The following is a 19022-nucleotide window of genomic DNA, read 5'->3' as shown; positions in this document are numbered from 1 at the left end:
TCAGAAAAGTAAATAAACAAAGTGAATGCACCAAGCATGGGTTTTTAGGTAAAGTCCTATTTCGACTCCTGTAATGGAGATAATGCACAGAGGTGTATTACACTTGAATTAAACACAGTAAGCGCTCCGATCGCCCCAAGACCCTACAAAATGACCCTTGGTTTATAATAAAATATCTAAATTATTATCAAGTTCATTAAATAAATATACTTTAATGTCTTCAAAAGCGTTTTAAAACGAAAAGTTTGTGACAGCTACAAAAGACGTCATGTGACAGCTATCTGACAGTGACAGAGGACTTGACTTTAACATGGTAGATGATGGTAGCTGTCAGTAGTTATCAGTAGTTATTGAAGAGTATAATCTGTGGTACTTGAGTAACTGTATTTTGTTCTGTTGCTTTTTCAATCTCCCGTATGCCTGATGTATTTTGTGATTTTCCTTCTGAATTATTATTTTTATCAAAGAAACGCAAAATGACACTATGTAATAAAATACTATGTTAAATGTGCCTAAATTCATCTATATGGATGATTGTATTATGTGTTGAATGTGACGCTAGTGAATATTATGTGTGATAAAGGTTACAAGACCAGAATGAAACATACTTGTGCTTTGTAGTTATTAATTATTGCGGTAAGTTTATTGAAAAAGTATAAAATATGAACATAAATGTGTAACGAGATGGAAAAACAACTTTTTATAAGTGCGAAGATTGTACACTTTTGATGAAAATTATAAAACCTGACTACTAAATCTGATGAGTTATGCATATAAAGTTGTTTTTTCACTTTGTTTACAAAAGGATCAATACACCGTGCATGTAACGTTTGAAATTAATTCGACATTAATATAACTTTTGGCGTCGATTGCTAGTTATCTAGTATGCTTTATGATTATCTTATCATTTCTTACTTATCAATAACTGCACTCAAGCTTTATTTATTCACAACTGAAAAATGTAGTTTAAACTTATAAATTATAAATATAAAAAAATATAAGATTAAGGTGAGTTTAGAAAATATATGTTATTACAAGCATAATATAAGCTATTGTATATTATTATATTTGTTCCTACTGGATTCAAATAAGAAATGGCAACAAGATTAATTTATTAGATAATACTATAATTTATATAAAATGTAATTTAAAAGTTTTCACATATTTAAACTTGTTATTATTAATGTTTAAATTAAGGGTAGTCAGATATAATGTCAGTTGACACTGGCCCAATCCGTTGTGGGAGAGCCATAAACAAGAAATAGATAGATATAATGTTAGCAAATACATTTTTTTAATTATAAATGGTGAATGAGTGTTTGGAACATGAAGGTATTCAATATTTATGTCTTTACAATAATAAATACTTTACAATCCATACATCTGAATTATATCATATAAACACAGGAATTTCAGAGTGCACCTAACTATAAGCTGGTTACCAAATTTTTTTTTTTAAATTATATACAGATAAAGTCATAGGACAAAGCTAGATTAGAATAAAGTTATCTTTTTCAAAAATGTTTTTCAAATGTTATAATAACATTCTAAGGTATTGTGTTTAAAAAATTAAAACATATGATCATAATGACCATTATCTCAAAAATCTAAAATGTTATTGTAAGGTTTTCAATTTAAAAGACCAATTGTGAGAATAGTGATAGTACTTGTTTTCAAAATTGAGATTGAATTAAAAAAGATATTTACAGAATTCAATGATTAAACAGTGGACAAAGGCAAATCTCAACTCTATCTTAGCCCTTTTAATTTTTTGTCTTTTATTGTGAAGTTACTTAAAAAAGCCTGACTTATTTTAAATAATAAGGTGTGATTAGATTCATATTCATACAGTGTTTTTATCAGTATTGTGGAAAAATGCTAATTTTACAGTGAGTTAGCTTTTTGTCTTTTTAAATTCTTGTTTTAAATCTTAGTCTATGTATTCTTATTACATTAGAAAGGAAAATTAAACTCAAAATGGTCTTATAGTTAGCATTGGATTAATAAAGGTTTATGTGAATTCTTACACTTTTATTATTTTTTTCTAGAAAAATGGAACATTCAGACTTAGTGGCGGAGATGGCACAGGTGGAGCACCTCACAACACAGGAGAGGCTTCATCTTGCTAGAAGGTAATGCTAATAATTGTAACTTGTTCCATTTGTTGTATCAAATTTTGAAATTCGACTAATCCTACTTCCTGTTGATAGATTTATCTGAAATTCGGAATATATCTTAAGTTAAGAGAAGTATACAGTATTTAAAAACATTTGGTATTTAAATTTTACCTAACATATTTAAACATTTTGAAGGTTTACATTATATTTTTTTTAAATATGTACCACTTCCCAAGTCAGTGAGTAATCTTTTTTAAAAGCAGTTTTAATATGTAGAACAGTTTGATTCAGTTGAAAATATAGAAATGTATATAAAAACAGCAGTCAACCTACACACGGTATTTAGTAACATTTTGTTTATTTCTAAAATCCCACTCGTACTAACATTTATGGCTTTTGATTTGTGTGGGTGCGATTCTAGATTGGCTAAATGAATCAGGTGTTATTCAAGTAAAGGCAAATAGTTTGGTAATATCTATACAGTTTATTCTACAATCTTAATAAACCTGTTTTATTTTAAGTCAACAATACTAAAATAAACATCCATCATTGATGGCTAAGTAGCTCATAGTAGAACATTTTTTATCTGATTATTTTCATGAAGTTGATGATGTTTTTAAACAAGTGTTGATGCAATGTAAATTCACGGTGCTTGCAAATATCAAAATTGAAAAATAAGGCTTTTTTGATTGACCGATGCAGAATGCTTCGTTACATTGAATAAACAGATAAGTAGAAAAATAGTTAGTTTACTTGTTGTATGTGTTAAATATTTTTCCATATATAAAGTTTTGTGAAAGAGAAACGAAATACGTAACAGAAATTTCACACTTCATTTAATTACATGTAACTGAATCTAGGTTAGATAGGCTTTGATATAAACAGGCTAAGGCCACTGTGAGGTCATAAGGAAGTAATGCAAACCGTCGCTAATGTCCACTTTGCAAGTTATATTGCTAGGAACAACACATATATTTGTAGTATATGGATAAATAAACGGAAGTAATCTGTAAATCATTATTTACGTAATGTTGAGGAAAAAAAGGCTAGTAAATTAAATTAAAACCATGCATACTTGTAAACCACTGTTATTAAACATAATTTTTAAATAACACTTATATTGAAACACTAGCTGTTGCTCGTGACTGCGAGCGACGTTAAACAATAATAAAAAAATAGCCTATGTTACTTACAGATAAACTACCTCTCTAATGTCGGAAGAATTTAAAAAATCGGCCCAGTAGTTTTTGCGTGAATCTAATTCATACAAAAATCCAAAAATACAAATCTTCCCTCTTTATAATATTAGTATATATAAATTAGTATAGATTACTATGTCAATAATTTGAGGATGTATGTATACTATGAATCATAATTTATGGAAGATTCGTAAAGTAAGTATAACTACGAACATGTTTTATTTCTCTTTTTAATCAAGATATTCGAAGCAGTATTAAGCGAATTATATTAAGACTGTACCTTATTTAAAGGCAGATGAATGATTCATATTTTAACACTTACGAATATTTGGGAATGTTAAGAAAAAGTTTAAACACACTTTCTCTCAATACGCTGCATTCCAATGTTGCATTCTCAATTCTGAATTGTTTTTTTTATTCTTACAACATTTTACGGAATACTAACACTGTGACATTTAAAGATCTTTGATAAACTCAAATATTTTCTATGTTGAATTTTTGGTTAAAGCTGAAATATAGTTGGGTAACTAAAATGATTCACTTCCCCGAGATATTGATTAGTAGGTGTCATTTATGTTAAAAACAATTCGTTTTTCTTTTGTTTAAGTGTCCAATTTACTAAGATTATTCGAAGCCGGTAATTTCTCCGTTTCTACTAGGTATTGTTTTATTTCTAAACTAATTGGTCACGGTCTCTGAAATGTAATAATTAAAAAACAAACTCGTTTATCTATTGTTTTAGTCCGTGCTATATCTTAAGATGCAATGTAAGTACTCAGACTATTTTTAATATTATCTTTAACTAACTTTTGCCCGCGAATCCGTCCTTGTGGAATTAAAAAACACAAAAGTGAGTAGCCTATGTGTTCTTCCAGACTATCCTCTACATCAATGCCAAATTTCATCCAAATCCCTTCAGCTGTTTAGGCTACAAACTCTAACAAACATCCATCCATCTAAACTTTCGCATCATATTAGTAAGAACGATGGTAGACTAGTTGTGTCGAAAGTAACTTTTATAGAGAGAAAATACCAACATGACCGAGTTTTTATGCTACTAGTGTGTTTTACTTCAGTCAATATCGTTTGTGGTCGAATAGATAAAATCTAGTAGGCGATTCTTATCAACTTATCGTGATAAGTATGGTGTTATTGATGGCTTGAAGTTGAAATGTTTTTCATATAAGATTATGAAGGTTTTAAATCTATCTTAGTCTTAGTAATATTATAAATGTGAAAGGATGGATAGATGTTTGTTAGTGTCTGTAGACATAACGACTGAACGGATCTAGATTAAATTTGGCACAGATGGCATAGTCTGGAAGAACTCATAGGCAACTTACTAAGATATTTTTTATTATTACGCGCGGATTGGGTCACGGGCATAAGCTAGTAATCATACTACCACACACATTATAATAACAGATCGGTGTTTTCTCATTGAAGATTCAATTTTTATGACAATAACACTTTTGAAGATGTTTCCGTTAGTAAATCTTTAATTGGTCTCAGTTTCTAGGTTAAATATTCGTCATAATCGATATGTATAACCGATGATATATCGATTTTTACTATAGTAAAAAGTTTATTTCAATCAATGCACGATCGATCAGCATGTTGTGTGACATTTGTTGGTTTATGATAAAAATAGACTGATTTTATTGAATCTGAATTAATATGTCACGATAAGATTTTTATGTGTTAAACAACATGTGTTAACCGTTAGTTCTATCTTTGTATATCTACGTGTATGTAGTTTTTGAATTAACACGTTCAAAGTAAATGGCATGGAGACAGCAATATTTGATATATTTATTATATTGAATATTTTAAAATAGAATTTAAAATGATAAATAGCTAAAGTAAATAAAATACCGAGAACATGTGCGATATCTTTAAGAAGTCTTCGTTTTATAATCTCTTTACTAGTTTATATATATTTTCAGGTTATGTTATGCCATAAAAAAAAGTTACGAAATTATTAAGTCTCTCCTTATATTGTCCATGCCTTTTGTTTATGTCGCATTGATTTATTTCAAAAGCGGATTACTAACAATCTATAAGGTATCATCTCTTTTTATTGAGTACAATAAATTCAATTTAACAAACTGTATACGTTTCACTTTTTACATCAATAAGCAGTCAAACGACTATATAGGTAATAAATGTCGATATGATCTTCGCAGCGTGTTTTTTTTTACACAACTCCATACTTCCAAATCAACATGTATCTGTTACTTTTAAATAAATTTAAAATTGAAATGTTAAAAGCAACAAAGAGATATAAAACAATAGCGATCGTCTTTAATTTGTATGGGTGTGCGAATTGTAGGTGAATGGAATTGTATGAAACACTCTCGTGGCTTCGTAGCCGATTGTGCATGCCTGATAAGAACAATTACTTTCATTCAAACCAATCGTGATTTAAATGAAATCATGTACAGCGTGTTTTATAATTCAAATATGAATAGCAGGTAAAACCTTGACTGCTTTTAATGGATTTATATTTGTAAAATTTTGACCTAGTTTTGGATGGTTGTCTAAGTGATAGAGCTTTAAAAAATAGACTTTTTATATAAAATGGTCGTGTTTAAGAGATATCAGTTAAGGTAAAAATGTTTTCGACGGTAATAGATTCCACGAGTAATATTTTACTTTGAATAAAAAATACAAATCGTAGTTACAAAATGTTAAAGTTCAATGGTCAATTGTTTTACGTTTCATGTTGTAGGCTTTTAAACATCCTGTATTTTTCTGCATAGATTTACATAATATTACAAACTAACGGGTCTCTATAAAATTAAGATTCAAGTTTATCATACTAACATTAATGTTTGTATAGAAATTTCATTAGCTTTAGACCTTGGATTGGTTTCGAATGTGCAACACTTGTGGGCGTCAGATTCCTTCTTTGGATTAATACGTATAAAAATTACACGCTTTTAGTCCTGTGGGTTGAAACATGTTATCGCTCGTTAAATCTATAACATGATGAAATTGTGGTCATAAAAGAAACACATGGATTAATTAATGACTATAATCTATTCCATATTCAGTATTTTTTGACTATTCGTTATAAGTTGCTATAAGGTTTGAATATAACACAATATTTAACACGTTGAGTGCTTCCGGCACAACTTGTGAGTACATTTTGACACATGAAATTCATAGGCGTTGAAAGTGTTATCTTTTTCGAGATCAGGCTAACTTTATAACTGTTAGTTTTGATTGCCACTAGTAATGGCTTAATATTGTCTCTGTTTTTTTTATAGAAGAATGTAAGGAAAGGCAATATATGTGCAGACATATATTGCCTTTCCTTACATTAGTGGCAACACTGTTGAAACATAAATCTTAAGCAAATCATTTGATAAATGCGATAGAGTTAAACATTTCGCTGACATTGAACACTCGTCGATGCTTGTTGGTAAAAAAAGTCACTTAAATATAAAGTACATTCGCGTCTGGATTTTACACTGAATCACGGAAGAAGTTATATAACCGCGGCGTTAATACTCTTTGAGTACATTTGAATAAAAGATAATAAACTTGAAATTAGTACCTATAGTAAACGGCATTTTAACTGACACGTCGGAAACAATAATCCTCTTGCCGATTTTTTAAAACAAATGCTGTATACTAAAACATCTAGGTACTAATATAATGCTACTTGATTTTTTACATCTTTATTGATGATACTCTTGTTATCGTTTTGAGGTTAAAGTAAAAATGGTTTAATTCTGACGATTTTATAAGATATTCGGAAAAACATTGTCCGGTCTCGGTATGCGATAGCCAGTGTAGTCAACACAATGATTTATATCTTGTAAAGAGTAATTCCAAATATAGCAGCTAATCTGTTAAGAGACCTTGCTAGGATTAGCTCGGATCAAGCTATGCGATAACAACAGGGAAAGATACACTAATAATACTAATAGCGGGTCTTCCGCTGATTATTTAATTGTATTATAATGGATTAGATTGTAATACATGAACGATCTACGCTGGGTTTCTGAAACGGCCACTTATTTTGTCATGACCTATTATTCAAAGGAGTAAAACACAAGTTAGGTGTAGTTTGGAAAAGTGTCGTGAATTTATCGAACGAAAAACACTAACGAGTGGTTAAACGCAGCTGGGAAACCGGCCACTAATGTTTCTACCATGTTAAGAAATATTCTAAGTGTATGTGATGGTTAATATCATCATATCATAGTAATTGTTATAAGGTGGGTTTCAACTTGACCTGTTTTGAAATACTAAAATGTAAAACAAACGAGGGCATAGAGCCAACGGTCAAAATAATAATATGAAATAACTTGTATTTGTTTCATTGGTAGTCTCCATCCTGTCCATGTTGACATTCCTCGCATTGGTGGGAATGAACCGTTTAACATTGCATTAAGAATATTGAAACGGCACATTAATATTATATTACTTTACTATAAAAAATACATAAAATGATAAGCGAAATTGCCTCGAACAGTTGAATAATCTGTCCTCAACGGTGTTTCGAAACAGTTACGACTTAGTGACCTTCATAATGAGATCGTACTTCACGAGAATTTATTACCGTACATCTATAAACCATAGGAACCACGAAACCATAGGACCTATCACGAAAATTTGCGAGAGAGTATTCATAGTCGTTAATAAATATGTATAAGATTTGTGCAGCACAAGTACACCGACAAAATCTCGTACAAATTTTATCGATGACGTTATTTTCTGGCAAATTACAGTGTTAGGCCCCCACTAATTATTGCGGGTTACATTGCAAGTGATTACAGGATTAAATGTACTATACATTCAGCAGTTAAATGTTGTTACAGACTTGTGAACTGTACATTAATATGTAGTTTAGTTTCCTGAGAGTTGTTATGTCTTACTGTGATATTACGAAATAACGTGCCTATACGCGACATATTATATGCAATTATGTTACACGAAGTTTACAACATTATTATATACTGTAAGCGTCGCAAGCTCGATAATTATACGTCTGCGATGTTGTAATAAATACATACGTTCTAATACATAACTTTAAAGTAAAGTATGTTTTTCGCAGTGTGTTTTTATCTTTCAATTTTCTAATACTTAAGGAACCTTCCACTAACAAGATAAGTCGACGAAGAAGTTTACTGGTTATCCTGCAATATAATTTCATGACAGAGTTGTAATGAAGTACAATCTTACTTCTCACTAATATTATAAATGCGAAAGTTAAAATGGATAGATGGATGTTTGTTAGAGTTTGTAGCCTAAACGGCTGAACGTATCTCGATTAAATTTGGCATAGATATACAGTACAATGTAGAAGAACACATAGGCTACTTATTTTTTTATTTAAAGCTAGTATATGAATAATTTGATGTCTTAACCTTATGATTTAAAATCCCTATATAAAATATCATGTGACTGCATCTATGCTTGTAAAAAAATGTAAACATTGTTTCTATTTGTGAAATTAAATGACATTGCATTTAAAACTTTTCTTCACAAAAAGCCTACTTGTTAAATGAAATCTCTGTTTAAATATTAAAACTTGAATATAGCAAATCATCACATACGGCATTTTTCATTTATCCTCTACTTAATTTTAATAAATGTATTGTGATCCCTTTCAATCTGCTTGAAAAGATAGGGATAAAAATATGAATACTTTCCTAGGTAGAATTGTCTTCGCTTTTCATTGCTGGAAAATGGTAAAGGCATCGGCATATTTCCTCAACGGAAATAGAAGTATCGAAGTAGGTTGTCAATTTTAACTCAACAATGTTTGTCAGTGCAAGTATATGTTAGTCTTTGCGAATTGTTATAGCAAGTCATCGTTCGTATTGTTAATTAAAAAGGCTTCTCATATTAGTTGTGTAATTAAATGAAATGATACGCAGTTATGTGCCGTAACAAGTAATAATGTAATTTACTGCAGACAAATTGAATACTAAAAAAAATGTTATTAATTTAACAAACTGTTTTTATACAATGTAATTGTTGTAACATTTTACTTTCGTTTTTAATATGTAAAGAAAGTTTCTAGATGTAATTATGTAATTTCTATTGTATTTTTCTTCCTTGAAATGAAAGAGTCATTAAAAAAATGGAAATGATTTTTTTTGTGTAATTAAGGATATTTTTACTTTTTAAATGTGAAACTAATATTAATTAAATTCATAGCCAAGTCTCGAATTCGCCTTAAAGCTTAGAAACCGGAAAAATTGTGAGCGTATTCACGACAGACACTGAACTAAAAGCGATAACATAAAAAGTGGACCTGCGGCAAAAGCGGATCGAAAGTGCCTTTTTGCGGTCGACATGTTCAAGAAACTAGACGATACAGTTAATTCGCCGCATAATTGCTCCTTAAAGGTATTCGATACAATATTATTCGACATTTTTTTTTATTTACTTTTTTCGAAAATGATTGCTTTGATATATTGTCAAAGGTCATTGAACCTAGCTATCGTGGTATAGCACTAAGTAGTTCATAGAGTTCGTGTTATAAAATTCAATAATGTTGTTTGAACCATTCTCTATTACTGTTTTTCATGTATATAAATTATAACACGGCTAAACTCACGTGATAACATTCGGTGTAGGCACCGACAGTTTCGAACCCGTTGGGGGTCCTTCTTCAGGGTGAGTGATTAATCGGGTATACTCGCTATCGCTTCGCGACGGTCACTGCGTGCCGCGTGCGTGTGTTGTTCATGTATTCGTCCAATATTGAAAGAAGAAAGATTTGTTTGTTTCTGAAATCACTGAACCGTTCATGATAACTTTCACTGGTCGAAAGTAAATAGACCAGAAGTACTAGGCTATAATTTTTTACGTGCAATATTTAAATTTACCCGGGCGACGTCGGGCATCAACACATAGAAGTAAACGCGAAATATGTGTAAAACATAGTCACGATATATAATCAATTGCACGGTGCGTTTCCATTAGCCACTAGAAATAGGCATTGCTTCCACTTCACGCCTGTTTTTTGTGTGGTCGTAGTATTACACCTGACGAGCCCATTTGTGCAAAGATGTTAAAGCGAGCTCTACCACAGTGGATTCATATCCATAACAAAATTGATTTATTAATTTCTCTCTAATACGTGAACAATGGAAATCATTATATTTATATAGATTGCAATACAATGCGTTATGATAGAGTGAAACGTTGTTTTCACTTTTTATGATCGCATGACAAGTTTGAGTTAAGAAAGCCTCGTGTAGAATTAAGCGTATAAAGGCAGTGTTACGAAAATTAAACCGCTACTAATTGCTTAAAGCTTGCGTAAAAGCGCGTTAAATGATTTGAGAAATGTATTTTTCTTAACGTTAAGGGAGCGGTTATGTAACTAATTAAGTAATTGTTTACACTTGTATACTTGTTTGCAATTTATACATGAATCGCTTGTATTTGTAGAAGCTTTAGTTTTAAATGTATTATAGTATAGACTTTATATTATAAACTTTTAACGAAAACACGTGATTGGACCATATTAAGGTAGTACTGGAAAAACATTATAAAAGTATAACTGATTCACTAGGAATTAAGAAAATAGGTGTTTTAATATTTCTGCGTTTATACATATGTAATTGTGAGTTAATGGTTGATAGTTTATATACACTGTCGTAGGCAAATGGAAGAATAATGTCAGTTATTTCCTGTACATACTGTCATAAAAGAAATAATGAAGCCAGCTGTCTTGGCACTTAGCTAAGTGTGATAACATTTTATTCAACGGTATTATTTATCGAAGACGAAAATTTGAACGAAGATGATCGACAGCCAACATTAAAAAAATGTATAAAAATTCACCGGTTTACAGAGATTTTATATAAGAGATGGCAAACGGGCGGAAACCGAGGTGCTCATCGGCGTTCATCGACATCCACAACACCAGAAGTTCTTGACACAGAAGATGCCTTGATTAACTGATTCGTTCGCTACTTGGACACACCTTTAGATAACTTGTTCATCATTAAACTCTCGTAATCATACTTCATACTAATATTATAAATGCGAAAGTTTAGATGGATGGATGTTTGTTTGAGTTTGTAGCCTAAACGGCTGAATGGATTTCGATGATATTTGGTATGATCCAGAAGATACTCTGGTAGAACACATAGGCTACTCACTTTTGTTTTTTTTGTAATTCCACGCGAACGGAGTCGCGGGCGAAATCTTGTAATATAATAATTGCTGTTAACAATTTTTTTGCTTTGCATTTAATTTCGTACCCAGCAATTGATTCCTTAGGAACGTAAAATCAGACTTGATTGCTGCAATGTAATTCCAATAGAGCGCCCGGTGTTTGTAGGCTGTTCCTATACAACTTGTTTAAATGTCGGACGTTCTAGTTACGATCTTTGTAGGCTTTGCAATCATGTGCCGTATGGTTTGTTTAAAAGAAAGACCTACATCTGCCATTAAAGGCATTTTTACTTAATTGAAACACAAGTTTAAACGTTTTTATTAGCAGATTTAGTTTGAAAAAGAGCAGAGGTAGTGCTTAGTAATGTTTTTTTGTTACGAATACGGTTTCCAATGTTGGCATTACTGATTTAGCAACTTTACAGAATTATTTTCTAAATCGTTTGATTTTTATTTGCATTTCGGATGTATCAAGATATCTAGGTTGAGATCAGATTATCTCGTAAATGACAGGTGATATGTTATCACATTTCGTAGAAGTTGTTGTAACACTTGTTTTCTGCTGATATAAATCCCTTATCGATTTTTATCGTTTTTATGTCTTATACGTTGCCCTATTAGTATACTTTAGTCCATTCAATTATTTTTTAACGTGGACTGAAGTTTTTAATTTGTCAACATTAGTCACATTTAAATAGGATAGTAGTCATAGAAATATGAAAGAGGCTCGACTGACGGTAGATTAAAGATTTTAACAAAAATTCATATATAGCCTTTACTGCTTCATTAAAAATTTAACCGATTTCATAAGTAAATAGACATTAGATCTACCTATACAAAGCTACTTGACACAATATTGTGGCACCGCATATATCCCCCAGCAAAGGTATCCGTGTCTGTTGGCGACCGGTTTGCTTGTGTAGTTTAGCACGAGGACAGGATAAATAAGTAGTTCAGTAATGCTATTGGTTTGACGTGTACGTTGAAAGAGAACACAACTGATCGTACGGTAAGTGGTCGTTTATACAATAGTAGTACTGCAATGTCTACTGCACTGTTAATCTGCTGTCCTCGTGTGAAAGCGTAACACTCCACTGACGCACTTAGTATCGCAGATTATCTCTGCTACCACCGAATAGCGGATATCGATAATAACCTTCCCAGTAATTACGATACAATTAAAAAGCTACTGTATTGGAACTATGATAGTGTTATCATTAGAACTATGTGTCACTAGGAAAGGTGGTAACTGATTGCTTTTTTATGAAAAAAAGCAGATTTTTGTTAATTCACTAATGATTCTTTTACCATCCCAACTAAGATTTAGGCTTGTGCTAGGAATTTTATGACAGTATTGAAATGGCGGGTTTCGAACCCTCGACCACGTGATTGGTAATCCATTCCCCTAATCATTAGGCTATTGGCGCTTGGTTAACTCATGGTACGAATAATTTTACTGTCGGTCTTAAAAACCTGGGTTTAGAAAAAACTATGACGTTATAATCGGAAAAGCTTTGTTTCAATACATTCTTGTGGTCAATAGCAAAGGCGTTTGTCATGTTTCCGTATCTATTTATAAGAGGACGTCGTATTTCTCAAGTTTCATAGGTAATTTAATGATCATTCAGTCAATTTTAATTTATCTTTCAATGAATTAAACAATTGTCTGTAATAATTTTTCTACTATATTCAGTAACTTTTTTTTATCTTTTTGTTTGCCTTTAGTAGCCTCTTGTGTACAGAAACTGTGACGTTATTGTTTGAATACGTTCGCTAAATGTGATAGCATTAAAGGTTCGCGTTTATCACACACACGTGTGTACATGACGCGTTGTGTAATTGCACGTGCATTACGTTTATGGTCTTATAATTAAAAATAATTAAATAAAGAATGAACTATCAACGTACGTTATATCAAAGAATCATTTGATAAATGTGATTCGTTTTCAATACGATGATAAACTTTCTGTTCCGGGAAGTTTAGATAATTAAAGGAAACGTGAAATTATATCGTAATATTGTTTTCTAGCAGATTGGCACGAAAGAGAAGTAAAATTGTGCATGCAAAGTTTTATGCGTAACTATAAAATGAAAGTGAATTTGGATTTATTTATCGATCTTTAGAGATATGAAAAGATCGTAATTTTGTGAAGTAAAGTAATCTATTACCGAAACAACATTGTCATCCATATAATTAATTTTGAAATAGACAACAGACATTACATGTTCTTGTACAGTCAGCTGCAAAAATATGTATACAATTACAACACTTATAAACGCTTTCGTTTTTAAAAATAAGTATCCAAGAATTCGCCAATAGTATAAGTTTATGTTCAGACGCACATGCATACATGTTATTGAAACCGAAATGTATACAAGTTTCTAAAGCTTTGTAAATGTATACACATTTGTGCAGTTGACTGTACCGGCGCTTCGCAGTGGAAGCCTACGGTGATACGATCACGTGTTTAATATCATTACCATTTGTCAGGCGAGCCGGTCTATTAGTATAATAAGTCTATGATTGTCACATACTTTTTACGAATACGTGAAACGTGTCTAGTCGCTGTTTGCCGCTGTTCTATCTAATTTGCAGACTGCTAAACATTTTTTATTTACTTCCACATGTTCTCGGCTATTTGATTTAATAATTGCAAACACTCGACTAACATACAATATCCACTTATGCTGATTTTAGCGAAATATTACTATATCGAGTATAAATAACACTGTAAAGTCGAAACACGAATCAGTTATTTATTGCTCTGGTTTTGATTAGTCATATAAACGTATATGTTTTTATGTAATTCAAGATGGAGGATTTACATTTTATATACCAAAAGTGAGTTACATTAGTTTGTAAGTCATTTTCCATCAATTTTTATTGTATGTAACCTGCAAACCGTAAAAAGCTATCCGTTTGTATAGCCCAAGTAAGTTGTATAACCCAGTAGAAGTACATCGTATTGTCATCTCGTTTATTTTCAAAGATAACAACAGGGACGTTATTATATTTTTAACGTTATCGTCAGCTTATTGTTGAAAGATTTGTGTTGTTCATTTCAGACGCCGCATGCAACAACTGAAACTATGGCAACAGAGAGAGAAAGAGTGGGCTCGATCACGACCGAAGAGAGAGAAGAGTAACAAACGCAATATATACTTCAATGATAGTGTTATGCTATTAGAGGCAGCGGCAAGGAATGATATCGATGAAGGTAACTTTAATTTTACTCCGTTTAAACGTAGTTCAATCAACCGGAACACGTTTGAAACCTTTTTTCTCTTGTAAAAAGTATTTCTAGGTATTTTGTTTGATTGGAATTTGTTTTATTGAAATTTAACTGCCTGTTTCATTATCTTTGTCAAGTCCAATCAAGGAATCATCTACTGGTCACTAACTTAACATAGAAGCTATAAAAATGACTGTTCCATTAATTTGTGTTACTCTTAAAGAAGATGACAATTTAATTTATATTGATGTATAGTGTTGGTTAGAAGCGTATTACGGAAATATGTAAGTTATTCTGATCTAAGAATTCCATCATGCATTTAAATGTCGATTACAAACTAAACGCATGTATCGATGATCTAAGTCTAAGGATGTGTACTAAGAGCCTACACTATTTACTTACAATGTATTTTGATTTGATACCGTATTTACCAAGTGACATCCAAACATCAAAATCATTTTTCTCAATTTTAATATGAAAATGTGATTTTCTGGCATCACAATGTAAGAGTATTGATAGTCTTGATTGTCTTAAAGATTTGAACTTAAAATCTCAATTCAGATTGTCTTTTTATTCCCAATATTAATTAAACGGCACTTACGAAGTTTGAGATTTGTTTCAGAATACGGTTATTACTTTACTAAATGAGCAAACATCCTTAGCCTCATGCACACTGACATTTGAGTCATACAGAACATATTGAGACCTAAATAAAGTCATGTCTAGCCGTGTGGAAATAAAAGCAAAAGTGTTTTACTGTTATTTCGGTGCGGCTGAGTGCGATGTCCTTACACTACGAGGTCGTGTCACACATTCGTTCATTGTAAAATATATATCAATGTAAAATGTTATAAATATTTCTCATGCTGTTTATTCTGATCGTAACTAAGCCCAGTCTAGTATGACTTTGTATCTCGTTGAATAATGACGACTATTCTAATTGCATAAAAGACATTGACCTCCACAATCGTTCGAGTTTCATTACTTTTAACATTGGTAATTAGAATTCAAAGAAATAATTAATCATGCAAAAACTATTGACTTTATCGATTGCATAAATAATACTGTTAATTGTTAAGAGCTACGAAGAGTTTAGAACCGGCGCCAAGCATAAATGCCGTTAATTGTAAGGTTGAGAGCTATGAAGAGTTTAGAACCGGCGCCAAATTATCGCGTACATGTAATGAAGTCAACAATTTCTTAATAATTAATTTTCCTAAAACCAAATTCGAATAAACTTGTACCTAATTTCATGCTTTCTATACAACGAATTTCTCTAGTACCACAGATAGCGGTGTCGAAATTTATCAATCCGATCTTTTAATTTCACAATGTCCAACTGACCGTAATGGTAAAGTTTATGCTAATTTATCGCATCAATTCGTTACAGTAAGAAGATTATTGGCCAGAGGTGTAACCCCTGACGCTACCAACGAAGATGGGTTAACTGCACTACATCAATGCTGTATAGATAATAATGAAGCTATGATGCGGCTTCTATTAGACAATGGAGCGAATGTTAACGCAGAAGATAGTGAAAAATGGACGCCTCTACACGCGGCAGCTACCTGTGGCAACCTAAACCTTGTAAGGATATTAATACAAAGAGGGGCGAACTTATTAGCTGTTAATGGAGACGGGAATATGCCATATGATATTTGTGAAGAAGAAAGAACGTTAGATGCGATAGAAAGTGAAATGGCAGCTAGAGGAGTAACGCAAAGATTGATAGATGAAACCCGAGCGGCGACAGAAATGAAGATGTTAATGGATGTCGCAGAACTAGTCAAGGAAGGAATGGATTTAGATGAGCCTAGAGATAATCAGGGTGCTACTTTGGTAAGTAAACACATCTACACTATTGCATGATGGGTTTGGGAAGTGGTTTTTGCAGAGGAGAAAACGCACTGGAAGGGTTCTTATCCTCATTCTGCGTGTCCTTTGCTCTGTAATAGGTTGGCAACGCATCAGCATTTGCAGAGGTTTATTAGCAATGGTCGTTTCGCTATTCCGGCGAATTTAGATGACCACTTGCTCGTTTTCCACCCTATAAGATAAAAACAATAACATTTAAGTTTTCTAAAAGAAACTATTTTAGCTATAATTAGTAAAGAAATAAGATTTTTTTTTGTGTGTGCATGTATAATTTGATTTAATGTCATTAGTTCCGTGTACGTTAATTAGGTTAACTGATACGCGTATTAAAAAGTAATTTATATTCATTTAAAAGTTATCGCCGCTTAATATATCGATATAGCCGTGTCTAGGAGATTAAGAGCCTGTCCCACCAAATTGTAAATTGTCTGATAACAATCCAACGTGTAAAACAAATATCGGATTTTGTTGCTCAATCTGACAGTGACATTTTTAAGCTATCAGAGCCTCTATCAGCCATTGGTGGGACAGGCTTTAAATAAGATTGTTTTAGTAAGATGTATTTCTTACATACTTCCTGATGATTTGTACCTTGACAAAGTTTCAATAGCAATTATATTTTTTAACTACTAGTTCAAAGAATACAGATAAAAAATTCTTTTACCGTGATCATAGATGTGTGTAGATTTTGGCCTACTTATTTTTTTTTCTCCTAAAATTATTCCATAGTAGGTGTATAAATAGATTCAATTTACTATATCTTCTTAAATAATATGCCGTGTGTCACTGCAATAATTGTAATCACGTGCAAAATATGACGCGTTATGTATCGTTCTCAATAAACTTTAATTAATGGAACCTTCGTACAACGATATATATGCGCATTTGTATATTGTAATAAGATACACATTCACGAATAATTAGTGCTATTGGAAGGGAAGAATTAAAGAATTTATTATACTCAAATTATTATCACGTATGTTCTCTAAACTTACTTGCTGTTTTTTAATAACTTTTTTATATCTTAAGGTGGCAAACGAACAAGCGGCCACTTGAATCCGCCAAAATGGTGTAGTGACCACTGCCCATAGACATTCGCAATAGCGGATGCGTTGACTACCCTTAATCGACCTAGGAGGAAATGCACATAAAGAGGATATTTGCCCTTCCTATGCGTTCCCTCCAACTTCAAGTCCATGTTTCCTTCCTATTTTTTTCTTATAAGAAAAAGGGCGGGAAAGAAACGGGACTAAAGTTGGGCCTCTGGCAACACGCATACCTAGGATAAAAGGATTTGAAAAAAAAAAACAAATACAAGTGAATCAAAACATAATGCCATTGTAATTGTAATGTCTTTGATACACAAAATTTAACATATGATTATTATTCGTGGCAGTTGCACATAGCATCAGCAAACGGGTACCTGAAGGTGGTAGAGTTCCTGCTGGAGCAGCGCGCCAGCACCGACGTGGTCGACCACGACATGTGGCAGCCGGTGCACGCCGCCGCCTGCTGGGGACATGTGCGTACCATGTATTGTATATCTAATACTAATATTATAAATGTCAAAGTTTAGGTAGATGGATAGATGTTTGTTAGAGTTTGTAGCCTAAACGGCTGAACGGATTTCAATGAAATTTGGTTTAAATGTAGATGATAGTATGGAAGAACACATAGGTTACACACTTTTATTTTTTTATTCCAAGTGGACGGAGTCGCAGGCGTAAGCTGTGGCTCGCGACTTTGTCTGCGAGAAATTATATTATAATAAAAAATTATAGCCTATGTTACTCACTGATAACGTAGCTTTTCATGGTGAAAGAATTTTTGAAATCGGAACAGTAGTTTTTGAGTTATTTCAATACATACAAAAATCCAATAATACAAATTTTTCTTTTTTATAATATAAGTGTAGATTAGTATAGATTTATTGTCGATATGATAAGCCTGGAAATAAAAAAAATATAATGTACAGTGTAATTTGAGTTTAAGATTTGTTGCAGTTAGAAGTATTAGAACTACTGGTGCAGTACGGTGCGGACCTCAATGTACGCAACAAGCACGACGAGACGCCCGCCGGTCAGTTCATTAACACTTTTTATTTATATAATACAACATTGCCTACCTTAAATATCACAGCACACAAACCTTAATGCATATTCTACATACTTTAAATTTAAACGCCTTAACAAATAAACGCAGTGTAAAGTTCAACTGAGTATAACCAATACAATCAAAATTTTAACTAATATTTTTTTTTACTCAATTTATTCCTGAGTTTAACTTTATACCTCGTTTACTTGTAAGGCTAAAAGTCTTTAAATCTCTCGACAGTTTTCGTTAAATAATGCTACCAGTGGCCTATTGTTATATCTTAGAATTTTTTTATTGCTGTGCGGCTTCAAGAGATATAGCGAGGACGGTCCATCGACCTTCATTTAAAACAA

General features: G+C 32.1%; 1 protein-coding gene across 1 annotated transcript in view; it reads left to right on the top strand.

Moving 5' to 3' along the window:
• The first annotated feature begins 391 nt into the window (after window positions 1-391).
• LOC106109658 (protein phosphatase 1 regulatory subunit 12C) overlaps window positions 392-19022 on the top strand; it is a 28242-nt gene continuing 9611 nt past the window's right edge. The window contains exons 1-6 of the mRNA XM_013291242.1: window positions 392-636; window positions 2049-2132; window positions 14534-14685; window positions 16091-16539; window positions 17972-18097; window positions 18579-18713. Of these exons, the coding sequence (XP_013146696.1) occupies window positions 2053-2132; window positions 14534-14685; window positions 16091-16539; window positions 17972-18097; window positions 18579-18713 (942 nt within the window). The 5' untranslated portion in view covers window positions 392-636; window positions 2049-2052. The remainder of the gene's footprint in view (window positions 637-2048; window positions 2133-14533; window positions 14686-16090; window positions 16540-17971; window positions 18098-18578; window positions 18714-19022) is intronic.

This window comes from Papilio polytes, unplaced genomic scaffold, assembly GCF_000836215.1.
Source record: "Papilio polytes unplaced genomic scaffold, Ppol_1.0 DF821067.1, whole genome shotgun sequence".
NCBI classification, from domain to species: Eukaryota; Metazoa; Arthropoda; class Insecta; order Lepidoptera; family Papilionidae; genus Papilio; species Papilio polytes.
This window is presented reverse-complemented; position numbering and strand designations above follow the sequence as displayed.